The sequence below is a fragment of the Seriola aureovittata genome, chromosome 5 (genome assembly GCF_021018895.1).
Source record: "Seriola aureovittata isolate HTS-2021-v1 ecotype China chromosome 5, ASM2101889v1, whole genome shotgun sequence".
Lineage (NCBI taxonomy): Eukaryota > Metazoa > Chordata > Actinopteri > Carangiformes > Carangidae > Seriola > Seriola aureovittata.
In genome coordinates, this window is record NC_079368.1 from 11939611 (window position 1) to 11966583 (window position 26973).

The window sequence follows — 26973 nt, forward strand, 5'->3', positions numbered from 1 at the left end:
AAACATTTTACAGTCTGAAATATTAGTATATGAAGTGGAGAATGTTCATTTTTATAGAAAAATAACTATTAAGACTATTTTCTATTCCAAGTAAAATTTTGGAAGTTTCAGAAAATGTTTGATGTCTCTTTGGTAGAGTTTAAAAGAGCTTTCTTGTCAAGGAGAGTAAAAAACAGAGGGGCCAGTTTGTGTGCGTGTGTGCGTGTGTGCGTGTGTGTGCGTGCGTGTGTGTGTGTGTGTGTGTGTGTGTGTGTGTGTGTGTGTGTGTGTGTGTGTGTGTGTGTGTGTGTGTGTGTGTGTGTGTGTGTATGTGTGTGTGTGTGTGTCTTTATATGAATGTCCCTGATTGTGCTCTGTGTGTGTGTGTGTGCAGCATGTCACTTCCTATCCTCTAAACAGAGTCCAGGTAGCAGTGTGTGAGGGTGCTGTTCTCACTGGAAAGAGATCACTGGCAAGTACGCCCAGAGCCATCTGCACCAGACCTCAGACTGAAACATCTGTGATAGTCACACACACACACACACACACACACACACACACACACACACACACACACACACACAGGGCTGATCACCATCCCATGAGAGGAATATACACTTCTAAGTTGTCACACTGCTGTGATGTAGCTGTCATACACTGAGCATATGGTGCTAACCCCTTCCCCCCCAAACCTTAAGGTCCAACGTCAGATGTGACAAGCTATGTGGAATTAGTCTCAATTCTTCTTTGAAATAAAGGGTAGTTATTCACATTACGCTGAGGTCACTCTCATAGCAACTGTCAAATTAGGGCGCATTTTGATTTGATTGCCAAACTACATGCGGGGGAGAGGCAGTGATGAGTGATTTTCAGCCTGCAGTTCAATAAAGGCTGATTTGTAATGGCTATGTTGAGCTTAGTCAATGTTGAGGTCATTCAACACTTGTTCTCCCGCTCTGTGTTATTATGGCAAGTCAGATCATGCAGCTGATAACAGATATGTGAAGTAATTTCTATTTTATTTAAACCTCAGTGAGTGACACGTCTATACACTAAATACAGCGAGGGGCTGGTTGTGTAGTTGAACGACGTGAGATGTGAATCAAATAATATTTAATTCCTCACACTGGATAGATTCGGAGCTCCGCTTTCGCACAGTGTTTGTGTTATAGAGTCATTTGTAAAACGAAACAAACTCTCCTTAGTAAGCAGGTGATGTCAGGAATCTGACCCAAAAATATACACAAGTCAGACTCTTGGGCCAACACATATCAGGGTTTCAACTTCACTCTGACTTTGTTTATTTCACCGAACCTTTAGAATGTAAGCTCTTTTGAACAGCTAACTTATGATAGTTGTGTCTGTGTTTGCGTGTGTGTGTGTGTGTGTGTGTGTGTATGTGTGTGTGTGCATGTGTGTGGTGGCCTAGGGTGTACAGTAGACTGTCAGACAGAGACTAATCACCTTGCTGTAGTGGTGATTGTATATTCAAGGGCTAATTCCTCTGTTGCTTAAAGGGTTGATTTGTCTGTTACCAACATCCATTGTTAGACTTTTCCACTATTTAACTGTAATCACAGTTATTAGGACATCAGCTGTTAATGAATAAAGAGGTTTTGATTGTTCTCTTGACTCAAATACAGCTACAATTGTAGCAGCGAGAGAAAGTATTGTTCCTGTTATCACTACTCAATGTCTACTTTTATAAACTATAATTTGATTGTATGATTATTTCCCCTGTTTTCCTACTGAATTTTCTGCCTCTTTTTAATCTCCTCGCTGACTTCATTAGCCGTTATAATTCAATAACACTTCCCGATCCATATATTTCATACTCACCAGCCTTCTTCCATTAGCTATCATTTAGAAACAGAAAAAGTCTCTAGTAGGGATGTTTGAAATTAGTATTTTGCTCATGGTCTTAATCCGAATCATCTATAACTGAATATCTGCCAAGTCCCAATCAGATATTTATATTTTCCTACATAATATAGCTTCACAGTGCACATTTAAACTAAAGTAGGGCTACATTAAAATGATCAAAGATAGCCCAATCTAGATATGATATGTTTGACACTTGAGCATGTTGGTATTACGGCACCCTCTCTTCATCCCCGACATACAAAATGGCACCGAAATACGCCCAAAGCAAGTTTTTGTGAAGCCAAAATGGTTTTGCACAAACAGTTTATGTGCATACCATTAACTGAAACTCCTTGCTGTTGTTTATGTATTGCCAGGATTTAATTGCAGCGTACCTGGCAATAACGGTTCCCCAATCAATTGAAAATTAAAACCTTAATACCAGTCCTATACATCAACTCAAGAAATCCCGAGTGTCTGCTGTAGATTTTGCTTTTTATCCTTAATTTACTCTGTGGGTTTGATGGTAAGGGTCCAATCCTGACTCAGTGTGTTTACCATCCCCGCCCGTTGCCCACACCAACCACACACACCCCCACCCCCTTTTCCCTTCTTCTCCTCCTGCTCTTCACTCTCCCCCTTCTTTGCCCCCCCCCCCCCAACCCTCCTCCCTACCCCAACCCCACTCTTCTAAAACTGAAAGTGCTGATTGCTTTAAAAGACCATACAGACACGTTGGCAGCCATTATCTGTGGTTAGAGAGGACCAAGTAGAGAGCCAGGCCTTTTATCCCGACAACTCCGCTCCCTCCCACCCTCCCCCCCTGCTGGTTTGTGTATGTCAAAGCTGCGTAATTTGGCCCAACGTATGGCCCAGCGTGGCACAGTTAATGAGGGGCTGTTTGAGAGTTAAACGCACATGAATAATCATCGAGGAGCTGGAGGTACAGAGTAAAAGAGAGAGAGATTTGAATATCAACACATGCGGAGCGGGTCGAGGGGACTGGGTGATCAGAGACGGACAGTGTATAGAGACATGTAATGGCAACTGGGCTACAGGCCAGATATCAATATGAAAGTCAGAATGTTCTATCCAAGCAGTGAGCATATACTTGTTCATATTTGTGCATCCAAATATCTCTTCGTACACATGTTTAAACAGCGAATGCACATTAATAATCTTTAATTTGTTGCTTTCTCCTTTGCCAGAATGCTTTGTATAACTTTTATGTTTCACAAGCAGAAAAATATCACATTCAAAATGACATGTCTATAGTAATTATGACAGTGTGAAGTGTACAGAGGGACAAACTAGGAGATGGTTGGGGTGGACGGATGGGTCAACAAACCGCAGGACTCACACAGGGGAATGCTGTTTGTTTCGCATGTGAAACTGATAGTTGACAGTTCCACAATTATTGTAACCATGACGACGAAGGTCCTTTTACCTTAAGGAAGTATTTTAACAGAAACCACGATCTTTTCCTTAATCTAACCAGGTAGTTTTTGCGCCTAAACCCATCCAAACCATGTTTGCTCCACAACCTTCCATGTGTGTTTGTTATTGTAACCTGGGAAACAAAGGCGTGGTACACCTGGAGCTGGTATGCGGCTATGGGTTGTATCTGAGGGTGGGAACAAAAGACCTATAGGGTTGTTTAGTTTGGAGGACTTGTTGTGTAGAAGGCTATTAAATAATTGACATTGAAGAGTAGTTGAACGAAAAACAAAACAACTTAATGCCAACACTACTCGTGAATGAGCACTTTTGTCTCTAACAAGGGGAGAAGATTTCTGTGTATTTCCTCCGAGGGATGAGCACATGTGTCTAAAGTGGACTTCCAGGAAAAAAAAAACTAAATAATTCATATAAGCCTGATGTTTAGCAGCGCTGCCCTAGGATACGAGAATCCTTAGCGGTTGCAATTAGCTCCATTGAATTGCTGGCGTGGTGGATTTGGCTGCTAAATGGCCTGTTGTTGACATGTTTGTGGGCTTGTCAGGTGTTTGCATGGCTTGTGGTGGGTAGATACGGAGATTCCTCTCTGTGGGAAGTAAACAACGTGGTTCTAAAGGGATCCAGTGGGAACGCACAGTATATCAAATGAAATGAGAACAGGCCTACAGATGTTAAACAGGCATCTGCTTTACTGCTTTTTATCGTAAAGTTGGTGTGATATGTACATTATACTGCTATTTGTAGCAATATATGTTCACACTTGAGTTTAATTTTAGTTGCCTTCCAACTCCACCAAGTCAGTTGAACCAGAACTCCAGAATCAAGGGCTGAGCACTGAATCCACATATTATCCAACTGCTGATTTAACACACTAATTAGACCATGGTGCAGGGGTGTTTAAACACGCAGGGATCCCTGTGCTCCAACAAAGACACACTCTGCCCAGCACCAGCTATCAGGGAGAAGGAGTGTAATGGTAGAAGTCAAAACAGGGCCATTCATTTGCTCTTGTTGAGCTAAGTGCATTCTTGGCTCACAGTCGGGGGGCATCGCACCAGACTGTGCGGCTAAAGCCAGAGAGCCCATTTGTGGAGGCAAATGTCACCATGTCACACCGCCCTGCATCTCTGCATCTTTCTCTCACTGGCTGGTACCCTGCCGTGCCCTTCAGCTGTAACTCTTTCTCTGTGTTTACATCTGTTTCTCCTTCTTTCTCTCTCTCTATTTCAACCTGTGTCTCATTCTCAACCCCCTCATCATGTCCAGCTTTCTGTCTTTCAAATCAGTTACTACTTACCACCGAAGCTGTCTTTTTCTTCCAGATTGTATCTGCCTCAACAGCCCCCCAAACGTTACCCTCACAGCTTAGCTTGTTTTGTGTCTACTTCTTTCCATTTGTGTTCTGGCGCTACCTTTTTCTTGCCAGTCATCATTCGGCCTCAGCTGAGGTCTAAAATTGGGATGCTTTTTCATAACATTCGTCCACTCTGTCTCCTCTGTCTCTGTCCTCCCTCCCTTTTCTCCTCTGTTATTTTTGTGTGTTTATAACACAGAAACTGAAGCTTAACTGAAGGAGAGTGATCAAGGCAAAGATGGAGAGTAATCTCTTTTATCCTTTCCATCCCTCATTCCTTCTTTCTCTCCCTTGCTCTTCCTCCCTCCCTCCCTCACTTGTGTGTCACAGAGAGTGTTTCATCTTTCCGGTGCCTGTTTGCCTTGTAACCAGAGCGCGCCCCATGGTTTGCATGTTGCCACTCTATCACAAAACCAAACAGTGTGCGTGTGCTCTCGGCTCGGCAAAATGTTTTATAAGGCAGTAACCGCGTGTGTGGAGCTGCCAAGATAATGAATAGGCGATGCAGCTCATGCATGCTAATGTTATGTTGTAAGCAGTTTTGTTGACAAGTGCTAATACTTCTTTCATACTATCATCAAAAGCAGCTAATACAACAGCCATTACTCCACAGCACTCCATGCAAGACATGATGGATTGTGACCTTAATATAGGTTAGCCGAGTTTTGAAAGTTAAACAACCTGCAATAAATCACAGAATTATTACAATGCGTTTTAATTGGTTAAGGACTGTTTATTTCCTAAAGAGGTAGGAAAAATTGGGTTTCTGCACTTTTTAATTTGCAAAGTGCATTTTCATTACAAATGGCAGTTTAATATTACCCTCTTTTGTCATGCAAAATACGCAACACACTGGCAATCTATTAATTGAACAAAAATGCGGTGCCAGCGTAAATCCTTCTCCCCTCTCACTCTGTCTCTCTGTGTCTCTTTCTCTCTCTCTCTCTCTCTCTCTCCCTCCCTCTCTCTCTCTCCCTCCACCTCTCGGGTGGTAAGAACTGGTAACATCGATCAGAACCAGAGACCAGGGAGACAAAGTTAAACACTCTCTCTCACTCCATGCCCGTCCCTATCTGCGGATGAAAATACAGCAACAAAACAGGGGAAAAATAAACAAAATACAGATGACAGGCCATTGTCTGCTCTATGCCAGTAGCTTATTAAGAGATAGTAAATATGAGGGACATGCTTGGTAATTATGCCTGCCCCCCGTTGGTTTTGGATTTCAGCTCTTCTTTGCAGCAGTCACACATGATTCAGACAGTAGAGGCTGAAGCTTCTGTGTTTTCTTTTTAATGCTTAAGAAAAAACACAAGGTTCTATAAATACGAGGGTCATTACATTACATACTGCACACCTTATAATAAAATCTCTCTATGACTTTTGCTTTTTTACTTTTGCTAAAACATCTTGTGGGTTTTTGACTTCACTATGCATGCACTGCAATGTGCATTTATTAATATTTAATTTAAATAAGAAATCCACCCAGAAACACTTACGACACCTATTAGTTATGTTCAGTACCTTGATTTTCCACGTCAATTTTGCTGATGTCTTTTATCCAGAATTTTTTGCTTTTTGGAGCGTTGGAGCGATATTCAACGGTCATACAGGCAGAACCCCATAATTGAAAAAAAGTAAAAGACGTCATACCATCATACAATGCATGAATACATTGAACATCACGGATTCATTTTTAACAGCACAGCTTTGCTTTTAGTTTGATTTATTCTTTTCATCCCTGCTTTTTTTTTTCTAGAGTATGCATTCTGTTTGAAACTTTTTTCTTTTTTTTTTGATGATTAAACCACTGCAGTCCTTGTGTTTGCTTTGATTGTAATTTTGGTGGTCAGGGACTATGATCTTGTTCTCATTGTGCACTCATTGTAAGTAATTTTTGAAGTGATGGCTAAATGTAAGATGTGAAAATATAACTTCTGACCCTAACTATACTATTTGAAATTAAAATCTTTCGGTACATGTACGGATGTTTATGTGCTTGACTTGTTTGACATGTGTTCATTATGATATCCTTGCTCCAACAAATCATTGTATAAAGAGTCATAGGTGGGTTAAAAGCTGATTCAATTTTTTTTTTCTCTATTTTTAATGAAGTTTACATATGGGTGAAAACGATGTGAATCTTGAGAACTGAAACTGGAGTGGCGTATGACTCCCTGATGGCAGCATTACAACACGTTGCCAGCTGGCTTTGACAGGGTGCCACCCAGACATGTCACAGTGCTGTCCTGTGTCTCTAACCCTAGCCAACAGACACACACACACACACACACACACACACACACACACACACACACACACACACACACACACACACACACCCAGCACTCAACACACAACTCACACACACACTATATCCCCTCGAGGCCATCACTCACCCGTCATTCTTCGATGCCTCGTAGACCAATCAGGCGCCGTCTCATGAGACGCAGTGTCACACATTTATGGATGCATGACAAAGTGCTCCTTGATTTCCCAGTGGCCACTGTCTGCAGCCTGCTCACGCTTCTAAACATGCACGAACGTACACACACACACATGTGCCCGCACCCACAACACACTTTAATATGTGATACAGGATATGTGTCAAAGGATATTGCGTCAGGAGTGGGTGAGATGTTGTGAGGTCTGATCAGAAGGCAGTGTCCTGGGTCCATTTACAGAAAAGCAGAAATGTCAGTAATTCACAGAGACAGGATGTTTGTCATTTACATGCCATAGTAAAGAATTTCAAGCCGAGACAGTAACTTTCTAATCAAAACTTTTGTGCAAACATAACACTCGAGCACTTTTCTCTCACTGTACATCCTAGTTACAATGTAATGCAGCAAACGAGGCCAGCCGCTGGGCACTAAAAGCATGCGGCTTCGGCTCATATAAGATGTGAGGCCATAACCACCCAGTCACCAGGCTATTTTAGACTGCTCTTGGTTTGGCTTTGGACCCCAATTCATTCTGCAGCAGGAAAACATCCACGGCCCACCAGCACGCCCCCACCGATGGAGAGTAGCTTCTCTTTGATGTTGACATTTTAAAACAAGGAAAAAGCTCTGTGGTTGACCTGTGTTCCTCTCTCTCTCTCTCCTCCTGTGTTTTTGCTGCGTGTTTCTCTCTCTTTTCTTTTTCTTTTTCTCTCACATGTGTGTATATTGCATTGAGCCAGTCTAAATGAAGGGGCCTGTGAGGTACTGCTGAATGATTTCACTATTAGAATAGCGAGAGAGAGAGAGAAGGGAATTACTAATAGCAGTAGTCTGTTCAAGTTGCTCGGGTCTCTCAAAGTTACCTCTGCATGACCCACAAAAACAGTGATTTTGTTCAGGGAAAAGGCATTTTGGACCCATTACTCAAGCCATTGTGGTTGTGCACTCATATGAAACAAGGCGGGGAGGGAAGGGGTAAAGGCGAGGAAAGGTATAGCTGCAAAGCTCAATTGCAAACATAGCTTTTATGCTGGATGAAAGCAGAACTTCAATTGGCGAGAGCTTTCAGGGTCCTGTGTATGGGTTGCATTGAAGAAAGGCATACAGTAATGTTACAAAGCCATTTCTGCCACACTTTTGCACAATTACAGCCTTTTCTCTAAAAACGCGTTGTTTATAATAGGTGACTGAGACAACAATTGCACTGGAGTAGCTTTGAAGCTGGGAGCTCTGTAGAGAGTCGAGGCACAATGCACGAAACATGTGACAATGAAGAAGAGCATAATCTTCATAAACCAACAGCAAATCACCATTTAACCGCCACTGTGTGTGTATGTTCATGAATAATACTGCATATGTGTGAGAGAGTGTCTCTGTTTTCAAATCTTTGTGTTTGTGCAAATGTGTTTGTATGTGTGACTATCTCAGGGTTTTGCTTTTTTTCAAAATAAGCACAAGTGCCGTGAGACAGAAGTCCCTCCTCCCACCAAACTCCTCTGTCAATCCCAACCATTTAGCGTTTTCTACGGTGACAGGGGCCACAACGGCCTGATGTTGTGACACCAGCTGCTGCGAATTCACTATCTTTTCTTAGCCAGCTATATGAAACAGTAATTGTTTGTGACACAAAGCTTGTGCTTATCCAAAACCCAACACTGTCTTAGGCTTATGTGAGATAAATCAGTCATAAATCAATTTACCAAACCATATATTCTGAGTTGGCTTTTCAAACCGGGTGTGTTTTGGTAATGGAGTAATCCTTTTTAATAGAAAATACACACACCCACACTGTTCTTTTACAGAGTTTGATGGATTAGCTTTTCTGCTGAATTCCATGGATGACATCCTGGAGTGGAAATCCAGGTGTGGTGATCCTTTTATTTTTCCCTTTTTTGTGAGGTGGGGGTGGAGGGGAGTTGGAAATTGCAGACTGGATGGGTGATATGCCATCAAAAGATGAGAGAGAGAGAGAGAGAGAGAAAGACAGAGAGAGAGAGAGAGAAAGACAGAGAGAGAGAGTGATGGAAACAGGCTTGTATAAGTTGTGTTTTTCATTATCAGATTCTTTACTGATATTTGTGATGTTAAAGTATATAAATTGAAGATTTCCCTATTTTCTTTAACAAACACTAAAAGTTTCAGTTTCAGTGTTTTGTAAATCTAATGAGACACCATCTTTACAACAAATGAGTGTGACTACAGTGTTACAGTGTGAATTGAATTACTTAGTTTGGCTTTACAGCCAGTGTGCTGTACTTGTAATAATCTCCTACTCACCCTATAGTCAGTATACTCAATCATGTAAAATACAATATTGCTGCTAATCTAACAGGACTGATCCTCATTGTACCAATTAGCCACAGAGTTGAAATGTTGAAATGGTTCACAGCATTGTCTTCCAGCAAAAAGATTCATCACCTCTCAGCTATTTGTCTTTCACTCCCTTCATCCCTCCCTTTCCGCTTCTCTTCACCTTACCACTTCATACTCTCTTTCATGAATCCACGTCCACGGGTGCGGCGGTGGGGGTCGGGGGCGGGTGGGGGGGGGTCAGGTGCAGCTCAGGTGCGCTGCAGACAAAGAGAAGCAGAGAGTGTGAGTGAAGCTACTGTGAACATTTCTATTTAACTCCAGCCGCCTGTGGCTAAAACACTGGACGTGGCCATTGAGCAACTCCGTTCTGTTTTCTTTAACCAATCGCAAGGCGTGACGTTGGAAAGTGAAAGTACCTGCAGCCACGTTCCGCCTGGCCTCGGGCGTGACAGACAGGCCTGTCAGCAAGCGACACGAAACACCTGGGTAGGAACACTAGCCGGCCAAAACTAGGATTGCTCTCATGCTTTACTGATGTCTGAATCAGCTATTTGTTGTTTTGTCTTTTCACTCTGGATTAGGGCCGATCAAGAGAACGGGGATGGTTGAACTCAAACAGTGGGTTCATCCCTTTGTGTCTCACCTTCTACATCCTGAAGCTGACTTACAACTCATCATGTTCACTCACTCGTGTGTTCCAACACAGTACCAGCAGATGTCTTTTAAAAATAAAAGAAAGAATAAAAAAACATGCATACACACATGTGATACGTTTGTGGGAGTCATACTGACTTACTTCCCACTCACACAGCCTCCCACAGAAACACCTTTTCACACACTTTACACCTAGAGAAGATCACTGTCCTGAGGATTTATAGATCCTAATAGACATTCCTTGCAGCGCCCTGGATGAGATGTCAGAATTGATGGCATGCAGACTTTTATTACCTGGTATGGTGTGTGTAATTAGGTTAAATAGATGGGGTTGGACACGCATGGTAAGGGCTACATTTCTCACCCTGGCTGGATTTATTGGCCACGCTCCGCTCTCCGAGGTCTGCTCTAATGCACTCATTTGCATGGGGGCACATGTAGCTGATGTGTGTGTTACTGTTACGTCAACTGCTAAGCACAATGACAAGGGCCAGCTTATGAATAGTTTGGTTCAGTGGTTGGCAACGGCCTGGCCCGCCAACTGCCTATTAGCTATGATATGAAAGCTGCCTGGCAAGTGTTAGATTGATACTTGACACGTCGAACAAAGCTCATTGTCATTGTAATTACTATACGTTGAGTCTTAATTTCATGGTCGTCCATATTGCCAGCGTGATAGGGCTGTCTGTTACTTACATCTTCAGTAACAGCTGTCTATTCAGCCAGTGTATCCATCCGCCTTTCATATGTTCAACAGCCTCAGAAATAACGACTTCATAATGACTATAATCACTTCAGATGTAATTATAATGCATAGCCATTGGTACAATTAAACAGTATTTTCTGAAGAAACATACCACTTTTTTTCTTCCTCCAGATGTCCAATCAAGTATAAATCACAGATAAACTAATAGCAGAGGACTATATGTGTTATGACCCATTCACTGAATAGTCTTTAAAAGGGATCACTTTATACCAGTTACTCTGTCATTTGCTGGAGGGTCCATCCCATCTGTCTGTTAAGGACAAGCTGATAATGAAGTGTATTTGATGAAGTAAGTTGATAATGAGAGCTAGCTGGCCAGCAGTAATGACAGTGTAGGAGTGGAGACAGTGGCAGTAGCCTGCAGTGGTGGATGTTACTGTTCAGACTTTTCTGACCTTCACAGACTCCAATACCCATCATCAGATTGAATCATTGTGGGGGCGTGTGTGCTCGTCGTGCTTGTGCATTTGTGGGAGTGTGCACGTGCGTGCAAACATGTCAGGATGATCTCATTCACCAAGGTCTCCCCCCTTCCTAGTTTGAGGGGAACAAAAATAATCTTGCAAAGAGGGACGTTCACATTCACACGCATTCATGCACACAACCCACCTCCGACTCCAAGGCCAGGCAATTGGCTTGGAGCAGCTGAACCATGTTAATCCACACACATATAAACACACGCACACACACACACACACACACACACACAGGCACAGACACCCATTTCCCCGAACCTAGGTACTTGCCTGTGCATCGGGACGAGCTCTGTAAGCCCTCCACTGGGAGGTGGGATGCGTAGCAAAGCAATTTGTCTAATATCTCCTGCTTCCTCTCTCTCTCTTTCTGTCCATCTACCTGTTTTCATTTCCTGTCTCTTGCATGCACATGTACTATTTCTCTTTCACTCTCTTTTTTACTCCTCTCCTTCCTCAGACTCAACTACTAGATACTCACCACTTTCTCCCTGTTCCACCCTTCCTCACCCGCCCCCCAGGCTAGGAGACAGCATAGAGGGGTCTGCTGAAGACAGGGCCCATTGACAGGCCAGAGTGGCAGTAACTTATTGTCTATTGATGGAGTGTGACAAATCATGTGGGAACGCAGGGGTGCGTGGCAGTGAGAGCCAGGGTGTTGAGTACATGAGCGTGCCTGCATGTGTGCTTGCATCTCAGATGTGTATGTGTATCTGTGTGTGTGTGTGTGTGTGTGTGTGTGTGTGTCTGTCTGTCTATGTATGCCCGCATGTGTTTGTGCCTCTCTGTGTCTATGCCTGTGCGTGTGTTTGTGCGTAACGTCTTAGTGTGGGGCAGGCGGGCATAGCCGGGACCCTTCACAGCTCATTTAGCTCAAATAGGGCCACCTGGGTGGTGAGGGAGCTCAGCGGGGTGGCCCTGGCACTCCGGAGCCCCGCTGACAGCCCCCAAATATAGGGGCTCCGTCGGCCTATTAATCAACACAGCCACTCTGACAAATCACCACAACTATGACCTAATGAGAGGGGGAGAGAGGAATGAGGGAAAGGAAAGCGTTAGAGACATAATGGAGGAGGTGGAGGGCGCAGAAGGAGTATATGGACGAAGGTGGAGGGGCTGTAAGTGTGGAGGCTAAGAAGTGACAGAGAGAGCAGTGGCTTAATGAAAAGGAAATGAAAGAAGGAGTAGCCTGACATTGCGACTGGCAGTGCGGGCCATGGGGGTATGCCATGAGGTAATAAGAGGAAAATGCTACCACAGTTGTCATCCGTACCTGATCCTCGGCTCTCCAGTCCTTCTCACAAACCAATTGATTTGTTATGAAAGCCCAAATCATGGACTCGTAAATGTAACAGTGTGGATTAGCAAGCACCTGCTCAGCTCCACCGCAGGAAAATAAATTAGACTACCAATGCACTTTTTTTTGCAGATGCTTCAGAGCAAATTAGAGGTGAGAAGACGTTTGAGTTTGAAAGCAAACAGCATTGATGTATGTCTCCTTCTCTGGTTCCCACCCTGAGGTGAGCTAGCATCTAATCTCCCCACTACCAATCTCAGGTCCAAATCACATTAGCCAGGATCAGAGGTGAAACTGAAGCTTTTCAACAGCAGCCTGTTCTCACTAATGAACCCCCATGGCCATCCACTGCATATTACAGCCACACTGAGTGAGGGGGAGAAACTTTTGCAATAATCATTATGTAATTGCACAATGCCTGGGTTTCCATTGCCCTGACATTTCGAAAGCTCGATAGCAATATCTTTATGCTTCTCTATAGGGAATATGTTTGGAACGGCTCTACTGTATATGATTGATGGTTTTCTGAGGCTAAGCAATCTACTTTATTGTAATTATATACTGAAGTGTCCATCTGAAGTTTATACTATACAATATTAGTTTATTTGCAATGACTTTTGTAGTGTGAATCCAGAGTGAATTAGATGACATTGATTGTGTTGGTTTAAGTGACCCAGCTGTTAAGTCACTCAATCAAGAGAATACAACCCCACCTCTCACCCACAGCCAACACCACCACTACAACACACACACACACACACACACACACACACACAACACACACACACACACACACACTCTCACCTACAGCTTCTTTCTTTTGTCATTCTACAAATCTTTACAAGATCTCCATTAATAACAGAGCTCTACTTTTCTGTGGCCACTTAATATGCAGCGTGCACTTGAACACTAGGGTGAATATTCAAAAGCAGCACCTTCCTATTGACTTGTATCTGTCTGCTGTGCTGTCCAGCCATGGGATCTATGTGATATACTAAGCCCCAGCCTGTCTGGTCCATCGACTGGCCCAGGATGGAGGGCCCATAGAGAGGATGCACAACTGCATGCTCCTCCCATCCATTACCTAGTCATGGTAACGCTGCAACAGCTGCTGCTTCCGAGTCCGTGGAACAGAAAGCGTACACTTGTGGTCAGGTATGCACAAACCATCTTGCCTCAGTTTACGCTGACTGAGGCTCATTGATGAAGGTATTACACATTATGCGTCTATCTGTATGTGTGTTTTCGGATCCATCACCAAAAGATTCTTCACCAGCTTATATGAAAGGCATTTATTTGTTGAAGGTTAAAGAGAGGAACTTTTCCTATTTGGTCTGTTTTGTACAGTGGCCCTGAGAGCTCAACGCACCGCAACTTAAGAAAACATGTGCTAATACAGAAAACACCTTCATCAATTTCGACAACACATGCAAACCAAACATGGTATATTGGTTGTGTTGTGAGTATTTGCCGCACGTTTCTGTATTTGGTTGTGTTGTGTGTATTTGCAGCGCATGTGTTTGTCAAAAATGATGAGGATGTTTTCTGAGTTTGCTTGTGTTTTGTCTATTTGCATGTGTTTTCTTAAGCTGCGGTGAGTTCAGCTCTCAGGGCCACCGGAGTTTTGTGTAATTTATAGACAGAAACAATAACATCAGCTGCCACTTAAATGAGTGCTGCTTTCAGAACAATAACATTTGGGGGTTTACTCGCTTTCTTAATCAATAGTTTGTGAAAAATTCAAATGTTTCAGATGTTGCAGCTGTTTGTTGATTCAAACTATCACTTTACTCGTTCTTAGTTGAATGATAAAAATGCTCATGGATCAATCACTGAATGCATAATTTAAATCTGTCTTGTGATTCAGTGTACTGCTGGACAGTTAGTGTACCATCCTCCTCAGCAACTGTATAGCACACCATACTCTCTGAATGTAAATTGATAGGCATGGTGAATGTATGAATGTATAGTGAGATGTACAGTGCACTCTCTCACTATTTCTAACTGTATTTATTCTGCAGTCTCTCTTGCAGTGGTTGTAAAAATCTGCCTGTTTTGCCTGTGCTGAATATAGTCATTACCCTGGTTGTTATTGTATTCATGTCACTGTATGTGGTGAATAACATGAATCTGCTCTGTATTCAGAATGAAATCCATATTTGGCTTTTTTTTTTCTTTTTTCGCTCTTCCTCTTTTTTTTTTTTTCTGCCTCTGTCTTAACTACCCACTAATTTAATCTCACAAGGAAGAACCACTGAGTTGTGGGCAAGGTCACTGTAGACAGAATGCCAACTTTCACCATTTCCTCTCAAAAGAAAGAAAATGACTGATGTGATCTGACATTTAGTGTTGATGATGGCAGCTTCAGCCAGTAAAGTCGCATATTAGTGCCTCTCACCTGCCTTTATGACCGACACTGCACAGGTACATTAATGTCACTATAATGTGCTTAGTTCTCTCTGGCACATTAGTGCTACGAAGAAATGAAAGTGAGGGCCAGTGAATGAAAAGCAGAGAAAACGTCTTGACATCACATGGATAAAGGTTAAAAAATCTAGTTGGCATGTTAAGTTGTTTTTTTTGTGCCTGAAACCAAAACATGAATGATGGTGTTACCCCACTCTTTTCATAGAATTTGACAATGTTTGTATTTTGGTTGTAAGAAATGCAACACTGCCAGAGGGCTGTGTGTATGTGTGTGTGTTTGTGTGAGAGTGTGTGTATGTATGCTCTCCTGAGTTGACAATAGACCTTTACAGCATCAAATCCCTACAAGGTGAGGCACAACTTAAAAAACATCTTTTCATCGCCTTCCTTATCTCTTGCACACTGCTGTTGGCAGCAAGAAAGAGAAAGAAAAACTGAGAGAGGGAGCATTATATTTTTATTATAAGGACAGAGAGGGTAAAATAGAGCACAAGCGATAAGGATCTGGAGATTAGGATGGAGCAGAACAATAAATTATGCAAAGTGTTTGAAAACACATACAGCTATAATTAAATGGCATTTGATTTTAAATGAGGTGACAGCGAGGATTTATTTATCTCCTTAACCCCCTAAAACTGCCATTAGCATGGTAGAAAATGAACTGTTTGAAATGGTAAGAGAACAAGGCCCTGATCTGATACACAATAATAGAGCACCCCCAACCAAAGATTAATACACACACACAACATAGAAAGGTGAGATAAATGTCTGCATGGACTAATCAGTTCATTGCAGGCCCAGCAAAACTGTGGGAGCCCATTGCTAATAATGTCATTATGAATGGAGACTAAACATAGGTGTATTTACAGTGTGGTCTTCAATGAGTATTGACACACTAACTGGTGTCAGTTAGTGTCCTTAGCTTCTCCACAGTCCACAGTGTATGTGTCGCATTTGCTGGCATCAAAAACAGTTTTTTTTTTACTGACACAGGTGGCTTAATTAGGCTTAAAAAAAACAAAGTGCTTCAATAATTAACTTGCTCTGTGATGTGAGGATCCACTTGTGGGATTCTTCCAATACCTGAAGTTATGGTGTTTAGCCTAATGTTATGTGTGGGCGCCTACTGAGAAAGTTGCTCTTTCTGCTTCAGTGAGAATCTGTAATGTTAAGGGTAAATTAGTTAGTTTTTCACTGCATGTTAGTTCCATTTAACAGTTGTTTAAATGTGAGGAGGTATGAAGCAAAATTCGTAACCATGTGTCAAAAGGGTTTATCACTCCATAAAAGGATTTATCCCAGCATAAAAAATGCAGAGAAATTGCACCTGCTGGTTTTCTGCGCAGTCACAGCGCTGTTGCTCAGTATCAGTGTTTGCAAAGCGCAGGTTAGTAAACCATTGTGTGCAGAAAACAAATGCCTGTCATTGGTCGGACAGTTAACATGTGAATAGTTTGATTTGATGCACTGGAGCAGTAAGTGTAAACACTGAGCGCCAATACAGCCGCTGATCAACTTTAATTAAGTGTGGAATGATAAATTGTCATCGCAATTAATTTCTATGCCCACAATGCAGTTGTTGTTGTACTGTGTTGTCTTTATTAGCCTTCATGTGGTCTTTTTCTTTTCTGACAGTGTCCCAGTAACTTCAGATTTATTGCGACATATCTGCTTATTCCTCAGCTCGATCACTCACCATGAAATCAACCACACTTGCAACTTACCCAACTAAGCCACTACATAATCCATAAAAAAGTAGAACATGCTGAAATATGCAATTTATTCATAGTGGCTATGGAAATGATATATAGCTGGGTTTGAATAGAAGTTTTGCCAGATCAATGTCTGAGAGCGAGGCCTTTGTCTGAGAGCAAGTCGCAGTTTCTCAACCCCCAGCGCTCCTTAGTAGATTCCACAGTTTATATATGCATAGATGACAAAGAGAAAGTACTGAATAAGTAATAGGCTATTTCCTGGTAGCACACTGAGGTGAAATCACAACGAACATCTTTTTTTCCCCCCTCTGAACGCTGTTCAGTGGGGAGATTGCGTGAGTGAATGCTTGTTCTCAGTGTTTGTGCTCGTGTGTGTGTGTGTGTGTGTGTGTGTGCATATGTGTGTGTGTGTGTGTGTGTGTGTGTGTGTGTGTGTGTGTGTGTGTGAGTGTGTGAGGAGGGCAAAATCCAAAGCTACTGCCTGTTTATCTGAATCATCTTTGTTCATTAATTCATGGGTAATATTTTATGCATTTGGTGACAAGGTTTAAAGGAGTAGACCCAAATGCAGTCACAAGACACAGAGGAAGATGATGTGTAATGGGAGGCTTTAATGATTATTCTCTAAAGGAAGTTGGGGAACCTTCTGATCGTCTGCCAGGAGGGGAGGGTGTAAGGGTACGTGCTGATCGCAGGGGAAGGCTGAAGGCAACAGGTGAGCTTAGGTTAGAGACGGGTGATTCCTGGCTGGTGGTTCACTGCAGTAGACGGCAGGAGACAGAAAAGAAGATGGTTGATTGTAGGGAATTGGCGGACCAAGACTGGATGTTGGAAACAGGAAAGCTCACAGGTTAACAACAAGACTGGAGCCTTGTATAGGAAGCTGTGGAGCAATCAGTCAAACAGCTGGGACTAAGGCAATCCATAAAGATTCAGGAGCGGATGTATGATGCAGAGGACACAGTCATAACGTTCTGTACAGGACCTATTTGGGTTTTCGGCTGAAGTCTTGTATCATTTATTAGCTTTTTAGCCTGTGGATGATACTGTGTTCGTAATAACATTAAACATGTGCATTTCATCAAGTGTTCTTCCAAAATAAGAGTCCTTCCTTCTTTCTCCTCATTTTTCTATCTTCTCTCTGACTGCTTATCTATTTCTCTCCCTCTGTCTCTCTCCCCTTGTCCTTCTCTCTCTTTGGCTCATGGGGGAAGACAGAGTGCCTCTGCTAAGGTTTTTGATCCCAGAGACCTGCAGGCACACTGGAGCTGTTAACAGGTATCTGCCTACCTGCCTGCCAGGCTGAATGACTGACTTTACCGACTGCCCAGCTACCTTAGCCTCCCCTCATTACTGCAGTAATATACAACAGGACAGTGATGGAAAGGGGGAGGAGGGTGGTCATAGGACATATGGGGTAGATAAGAGTAGGTTGTCATTCATCAATTTTCAATCGTATGATTTTACTTCTGTCAAAAACATCAGTGTAACATCAGGAATGCAACATGAATGCTGATGATAGAAAACAAAGGCTGGGATTTATTTGGAAGTGCTTCTTAGTTTCTTTTACAAGTAATTGTTGTGCCCCGTGTGGTGGGAGTTTGAGCGGCGGTGTCAGACAGTCGTCAGGCTTACACAGGAAGTGGCTGAATGGCGCCAAGACGGTTGACTTCCTTATTCCTTTAATGATTTACAGTAGCTCAAGTGAGAGGGGTCACACACATGGGCACATACACATGCTCACATTTCTCCATGTCACAACCTCCTCTCTGGTGCTGTTTCAGTGAAAGGTGCCAGCCTGCTCAAACAAGCTCCTAACAAGTGCCAAACAGTCAGGAGACTGAGGAGGGAGAAAAGAAAGTGAATTGAGGTGAGGGGGGAAAGGGGGAAGAGGGAGGTTGAAGGGGGGGGGTAGATAAGAGGAGCAGAAAGCTGTCAACCTCGTGGGACATGTGCAGAGCTCAGTGTCTGTGTAGAGCAGTCAGCTAGCACACTGCACTGACCAGAAGACGATGGCTGTGTAGACTTGACAGGTGTTTGGTTATTTGCTGTTGTCCTTATTTTTACTGCATGTAATAATACATTCACAAACAGCAAGGATTCTAAATTGGACCTCACCTTGTCAAACACAAACAAGGCCCCTCACCCTTTTCTCCCAGTGCAAGACTTGATGGCAGAAGCATGGCAAGCCTATCTGAGGAATGTACCAAACTGTGTCCAATAGACTAGTACTCACAGTCACACTGTGGTGGACAAGCAGCCTAATGATGTCTGAAATACCGGCACAACTGCTATGATATGCTGTGATAATTGCTACCCTCCTGTCCGCAGTCCAAATAAATGTGGAATCGGTAGGCAAACACATTAATATGGAAATGTCTACATTAATTTGGAGCATGGTCTAAATTATTCAGTAATTAAGCCACTGCAAATTTACACAAACTTTCCCCTGGATGACTGGAGAGAATAGTGAGGAGCTCAGAACAGCCATGTAGAGGGATTTGAAATATGTGGTCACATGACGTGAATACATACTCATCTTTTCTGCAAAATAATAAAATGGTATCCTGCTTGAAAGCAAAATTGGCCCATAAAAAACACACGCACAGTGCTGCATATACAACCCTAGCTAAGGGATCTTTGGCAAACAAATATTATTGTAACATAATTTCTATACATCCTCTACCACATCCCCACCCCCTCCTCCACCATCATCATCACCACCACCACCAACAACACAATTAAATGCCCCTGGATTGTGGAGGAACTCAAATAAATGTCTCTTTGTATTTAGGTTTACGATCAAACAGTAACCTCTAACAACTTTTTATTAGTTTAAGGCAACACTTTGTCATTTTGGAAAATACACTTACTGTATTCACTTCCTTGCCAAGACTTATAGTGTGTCTTCACAGAAAGCATTTCAGCCATGTTTTTCAGTTGTCCATATGTAACCACAGTGATTGGTGTATTAGCAAAAAATCCACATTGAAGTCTGAAGTTCACTAATTATCACATTATATCTCGCTTATTTACTCCATACAGAAACTGTGTGTTAGTGTGTCAGTTAGTGATCTTTAGAGGTGTTGGTGGGCGGGTTTAGTTTTTATGCCACACTAAGCTGACTGGCTACTGAGTCATACTGAATGGACAGATATTTATCGATAGGTATTGATCTTCTCATCTAACTTTTGACTAGAGAGCGAATTTGTGCCCGAAATGCCTAACTGTTCCTTTAACTGTCAGCCATAATCTGCCTTCCCTAGCATATAGTAACATTAGTCATTTGGTCTGTTACATTTGTCTTTATACACCAGTAGATTCATTCCTTTCACTAGAGATGAGTCTTAACATTGTATCTCCCTCTGTCTCTCTCCCTCCACTTCCCTCTATCGTTGGACTCCTCGTGGTATTAGCATTAGGTGTGTGTGTGTGTGTGTGTGTGTGTGTTTGTGTGTGTGTGTGTGTGTGTGTGTGTATGCATCTGTGTGTGTAATGCATTTAAGGCAAAGGTTCTCTGTGCCCTCTGATGTACTGAACTTTTTGTTGCTTTGATTTGAAGTTGAAAACCGTGGTGTTTTTGTGGTTTTTGCGTTTGTGTGTGTGCCTCTGTGCATGCTCTTGCGCATGTGTGTGCATGCCCCTGAGCCAGGGTGTGTGTCTGTGCCAAAGCACGAACAAACGTGTCAACTTGTGTAACTGTGGATGTCCTTTCAAAGGGCCTTCACAGATCTGTCCGAGGCCCTTTGATCAGGCGTTCTATGACACGCCTGCTCTTGGCGGCCCTCGAGATGGGAGGGTGTGTGCTGGGTGGGAGACAGGGTGGGTTTAACACTGGGGAGACTGTGGCTTTGACCCACACGCACACACACACACACACACACACACACACACACACACACAACACACACACACACACACACACACACATTTAAGCATCGACACATACATATTTTAAAATTTGAAGATAGGCTTGCTGTAGCGTACTGCAGTGGAGCTTCATTCTAATGTGAAGTCAAAATGTCATCACAAGATTAGAAAGTAATCCAAAAAATCCTGTAAAGAGGTAATATTTAGAGCGGTTTGAGGGTTTAGGTTAGAAGTTGCAGTATTGATACTGTGTGTATATGTGTTTTTGTTTGTCCATATTGAACACAGCAGCTGCAGACTAAAGCTACCCGCTCATTTTACGTTTACTTTGAAATAGATTTGCTTTGATATTGCATATTTTTGTCCTTGTTGATTTAGTGTGTGTCTTGTAGCTCTTGAGTGGACATCAGTTTGGATTGAGATGGATCTCAGGTAGGGTCTAATACTGAGTGGCATCACCGTGCCACACGGACATACTGTAGACCTGACACTGAGTTGATCTGACAATAGAATGGATCAGTGTAGCAGCTAGCAAGTCAGAAGGTAGAGCATAATCCTTTCTGTCAAGTCTCTGTCTCGTCAATATTCAAATCCAGCCGGCTGTCCAATGGCTGTCAGTTACAATCTCCCTCTGGCTCATGGCCTAGCACAGGCACATATCTAAATTGAATTGGATGTTTGCTTCTCAATGGAAATTGAATCGAAGAGATGACCACCCTCTCTGTCCTGTATTGTGAACTTGTCAGTTACCCCAACTGAACTAGATTTTAATGTACAATATCCATTCCCAACTACTATCTTATCTTTGTTCCTTTTTTTTTTTTTTTTTTTTTGGCTTTATTTCAAGGAACACGGTAGCTTGAGCTCAAGTTTGGGCAGATGTGTTACACAAGCTGTGACTTTGTTTGCTGAACACCTAATGTGCTTCACTTACAACTAGTGACAAGAAATGAGCGAAAACCCCAAACACTTTCTGTCACCTCTTAAAAGTACTCTGTGTTCTCTGCTGTGATGATTTATTCCCATGCACTCTGCTTCCCAGACACCTGCGCACGCTGCAGTGTTGTCTGTGAAACTACAGAACTTAAGGCAAAGTGCAAGAGCATGAAATGAGAGACAATGGACTCAACATGGCTCCACTCAGCCGGAAGCTGCCACAGACATATACTGTACACATCCTTGTACGGTTATTCTTCCACTGACTACATTCATCCACTGAGCTCACCTTTACCCATCACCTTTAAACACCTAACCTTAAACTTTGAACTCTGACATCAGCAAAAAAAAGTAGCTGCTTGAATTTTTAAAACATATTCTGGTCAGGGAGCTGTGGTTGAAAAGATTCATCCATCTTAGTCCAGCTTTCACTCAGCAGACTGCTCAGTCGCCGTGCTATTTTTATTTCTTTTTGTATTTCTCTCCAAATTTTGCTTTTCTTTTCAGAGACATAGGGTGAATCTGAGTGTGTCGTTTAGCAAGGGACACTCTTGTCAGCTGCGGCCCAACTTTGTAATATGAATTGCTTTACATAAAAATCTTTTCTCGACTCATCTTTCACTCTAATCCCAGGTTCTAGCCTCGAATGAGATGTGTAAAGACGTGACGACCACTCAAAATGATATCTGTTCCCTACATGTAACCTGATTCCAAAGGTGTAAAACTGAAAGTGGTTCTCACAAGGGTGAGAATGATGGAGAACATTTAACCATAGTCTCGCTCTCTCTCTACTCCTCTCTGTCTTGTTCAGTCCCTCTTTTCCTTTTCCTTCTCTGACACATGTCGCCCTGGCATGCATGGAAAGGCCTGACCTTTGGAAAGTTTAGCACTTTAAATATTTAGGCTTGGGTTATGATGGATCCTCCAGGCCCTGCGGCAATGTGCGAAGCCTCTGATTAGGGCTGCTGTCAGAGTCATTTAGCTGAGTGTCTGGCTGCCGGTGGCGCTCTCTGTTTGACAGGCAAGCCTTTTAAACAAACAGCGGTCCCAGTGGCAGAGCAGGCAGGGCACCCGGCGCAGCACAAACACCCAACACTCTGAGAGAAACCACTCAGCCCGCTGACAGCTGCAGAGGAAACCACTGGCCACTGTCTCTCTGCCTCTCGTGATCTTTCAAGCACTTTGTCTTTCTGCTCACTCACTTTGTTTGGCACAGTCTATACTTGTACCTCTGCCAGTTTTATTTTGTTGCTCTGCCTTTTTTTTTTCTTCCCCCCCTGTTGATATATATATTTTTTCACAATCACTTTACATCTTTTTGTTATTCTCAGTCGCTCAGTCGAACATCAAAGTTTCATCTGTGTTGCATCTGGAGCAAGATTTAGTGAGTAAGTTGATTGCCGGATGATCTCTGAGCGAGGCTTATGCTCTTAATTTGTCAAACATCACTACTCATTATCAGCTGAAAATCAGGATGGATGCTGTCTGTCTTGTTCCTGCACAGTCCCATGATTAGGACAGCTTACATTGATGTTCACGTTGAAATACATCTGAGCCAGCCTTTTCATCTCACTCTGAGACAATCTCCCGTGGCATCAATCCTGTAAATATATGAGTCTTAATATGTGTGTCCTATTCTGTATTCAGAAGAAGAGCCAAGTCAGCAGCTCCAGTATTAATGCATGAGAAATGAGCAGAGCCCATAAGAATTAAAGGGTAAGACTCCCCTTATTAAGATGTAAATTCCGGGGGAAAACTTGCCGAAATGAGGATACAGTGAAGTTATTGTCAACTTTAGCCTACTTATGCATTTCTAAGAGGCATTGTTGTGTTGTAGTTGTTGAAATTAGATACACACAGCAAAGCACCTTGTGTATTTTTTGGCTCATTGTCAGCACGAGATCAACCAATCTCAACAAATATGCAACCTACACTTTACGGAACAATTTACACTTTTGGCAACATTATCTAGTGACAGCGTACATGGCGACTATCGTGGTAATTCAATCTCTGTCTGTGTGTGCTTCTTTTTTTCCCCTCTCTCTCTCTCTCTCTCTTTCTCTCTGTCTCTCTCTCACTCCCTCTAACCCTCTCATTTCAAATTTGCACTTAACACCTTCCTGGGGAAAGGCTTCTCATTCATCAACGGTGTTTGTCCCGGTGACAAGCAGGGCGCCTCCTGCATATCAATATCAGCTAAGACAATGCTGAGCCTGTAACCTTCAGCTAAATGTCATTCTGCTTAATCCTATTTGAAAATTAAACATTGAAAAACCTTTAGCGCACCTTCCTGTCTTGCTTCCTGTCTGGCTCGCTCCTTTATTGGCCACCATTCCTCTAGCTTTCTGTTCTCCCTCACTCCCTTCTGTGTTCTTGTTTTGCTCCCTGTGTGACATTTGTATTGTTTTGTTTGTGTGAGTGTTATTTGTGTCCCATAGTGGTTATTTAGTAGAACTGATTTTAATTTTATGTCACTGAAAAAATAATGTAGGGGCAATTTGTCTGCATCTAGTAGTCATCCGCATTTTTCACAGTCTGTAGCAGTCATCAAAGGGATGCTGATCCACTCCCCCCTTTTCCTCTTTCTTTCTTTTAGAGATAGCCATCCTTGACAAATAGAAAGAGTGAGATTCAGATGGACACAAAAAGTAGTCAGGGAAAAAAAGACTCTAGTCACCAAAGTTGTACATAGAAGGAGAATGCAGTCACATGAGCAGAAACTTCTCTGTCAAAGCTGCATATTTACATAAACAGATCATTCCCTTACAGATGATAATTACTACACTGACAGTGCTGGGGAAGCAGAGAAAGAGGAAGTCTGATTTGTCCGCATACGCTCTGTGACAGAGGCAGAAACTTCACCAAAGTGCTCGGCATTGAGAGGCCCGCTTCTTAGTATGCATGAAACACATGCGTGATATATTTGGTGTTTTACCCCGTCTTTCTGCTCACGCACACAAACGCCTCACACACATGCACAAAGCGCAACTATATGGTAGATATTTGAAGCTACAGTGAGGAATCGGAAGGGAGGGAGGGCGGGATAAAAAGAGACGCAGAGATTGCAATGAAAATGCAATCATTTGCAGTCAGACAGACATAATTCTCCTTTGGAGGGAGTGTGATGCGGCAGCTCAAAGACAGCCTTCACCCAGCTCTCCATATGGATTTGATTGACCACAGTCACTCGTCAAGGGATTCCACTGAAATACTGAGAGTGAATTACAACGTGACTACCCTTGATGTCTTCATATTGAAGCCCTCCATCCACTCCATAGCTTGAAGAATTGAAAAATGTGATGGAGAGACATACTGTAGAAGCGATTAAACAAAGCAACAAAATATGAGTAACAATGTCCTCCATAAAATGTATTCACCCAAACAGGGAGTTCCTTTAGCCTCAGTAAGCATCACATTGACAGAAAGGGGAAGAGACAGACACAGAGACAGAGAGCCAAAATCATCTATTCTCTTTTATTTCTCTTTTTTTTTCTCTTTAAGTCTGATGGTGTATCACAGCAGCAGAGACTGCTGTGAAACTGACCCACGCAGCATGAAAGAAGAAAAGAGAAGAATACTCCCGTATGAGAACTCTAGGAGTGAAAGTGTGCCTTACAGAGCCTTGAAGAGTTTCTGTCTGACGAGTGTGTGAGAGAGAATGTATTTTGGACAACAGGTTACTCCTCACTCTGTGTTGAACCCAAGCTGAGCTGCATGCTGTGGGGTCCTCTCTTTTTTTTTTCTGTGATAGAGGGGAGGTGCGGCCACACAAACAAACATGAACAGCATTTTGTTGCTGCGCTTTTTCTGTATTTTCATACAACCAGAGACCGGCATAACTTGTACTGTACGTGTAGACACATTCAGTAGGTTTCTTAATAGCAACTGCTGGATGTATATTTTCATTTAAGACTAGGTGACAAATGTTTGTTCATGTTAAAAGAGCTGATGTTCTGTTTGAAACCCTCCACCCACTCTCTATGCTGTCTATGCTTTTCAGGTGGGAGATGCAGGACGGTGCAGAGCTGGAAGATGGAGAGAAAGCGATGGTAGAAGAACTTCAGAAAACATATTTTGTGTGCTGCTGCAGTCCGGGGCCGCAGGACCCTCCTGCAGCTGATGAGACACCAGCAAAACAGACCCAGGGGGAAACACAACCATCTGATAAAAGTGCTGCCCAATAAAAGTCCATGCAGTTTGAATTTTTATCGTGTTGTAAATGTTTTGCTTGTGATATGCACTTGCACCTCTCAAGGTAGTAGAATGTATGTGCGTGTATGTGTGTGTGTGTGTGTGTGTGTGTGTGTGTGTGTGTGTGTGTGTGTGTGTGTGTGTGTGTGTGTGTGTGTGTGTGTGTACACATTTGTGGGTGCAACTGGGTTTGTGCATGTATACATATAGTGAGATTGCATACGTGTGTGCATGGAAACTGGAATGAATGAGCGGATGAGAAACCAAAACAACAAAAAGAGTGAGGGAGACAGTGTCTCCCTCTTTATGCACATGCCTCAGACAAACTCCCTGTGCTTTTCTATGCTGCATCAGACACATTTCATCTTTTTGGCGCACATCTCCAGAAATCAGTTCGGGGAAATGGAGAACCAGGATTTGTTTGCCTGGGACAAGATGGGACTGTGTGATCATTGTAGGTAGTTGAAGTTTTTTTTTTTGAGACAGCAAGTGTAACGACATTGGTGTCGGCATACTTGCACCTCGTTCCTGAAAGCAAACATCAAGAATTACGGTTGCGAAGCAAAGATGATGTGTGTTTTGATTACAATATGTCCCAAAAATCTGCCCTACTATGTAATATCTGTCAGTTTTTGTGTGCAAACTTAGAAAACGTATTTAATGTGTAAGACGATTGCTCTTTATATTTTTCCAACTGTGTCTGATTTTGTTATTTATGAGATGGAGATGGAATGTTTTAGAATTAAACATGAAAATAAAATCATATTCATACTTCACGACCAAATATTCTTCCTCTGTTGTATGATCAACGTGTGTGATCTTTTTGTAGTCAATATTTTATTAGGATTCATGACTATGAAGTTAGCATTACATTTCTGAGTACCGGTACATACATGTTCATTCCTATTATATATGATCTTCACATAAGGATAAAACTACTCAAATTAAGCTATTTTGGTCAACATGTGTGTTATTTAGCTCACAGAGGCTACTGCTGCAGAATTCCTTTGAGAGACAAGGAAAACATTTCCTTCTACAGAGGGAAATGTTCTTTTCCTAATGCAAATGTAGAAAGATTGTGATCGCCAAATCAAAAAAAACAATACAAATAACAGCAAAACGTTCAGCAGCTGCATTCTGCCATTACTTCTGAATAAAGGCTGAACGGCGACAAAAATAAAACTTCATTCAACACATTAAAAGTGTTTTATTTTGGTGTTGCAAAAAAACAGT

The 26973-nt window shown here is 42.5% G+C and overlaps 1 protein-coding gene across 1 annotated transcript in view; it reads left to right on the top strand.

The window, feature by feature from the left end:
- kiaa0825 (KIAA0825 ortholog) overlaps positions 1 to 26516 on the top strand; it is a 113972-nt gene extending 87456 nt beyond the window's left edge. The window contains exon 23 of the mRNA XM_056377169.1: positions 25550 to 26516. Within this exon, the coding sequence (XP_056233144.1) occupies positions 25550 to 25733 (184 nt within the window). The 3' untranslated portion in view covers positions 25734 to 26516. The remainder of the gene's footprint in view (positions 1 to 25549) is intronic.
- The last annotated feature ends 457 nt before the right edge of the window (positions 26517 to 26973 follow it).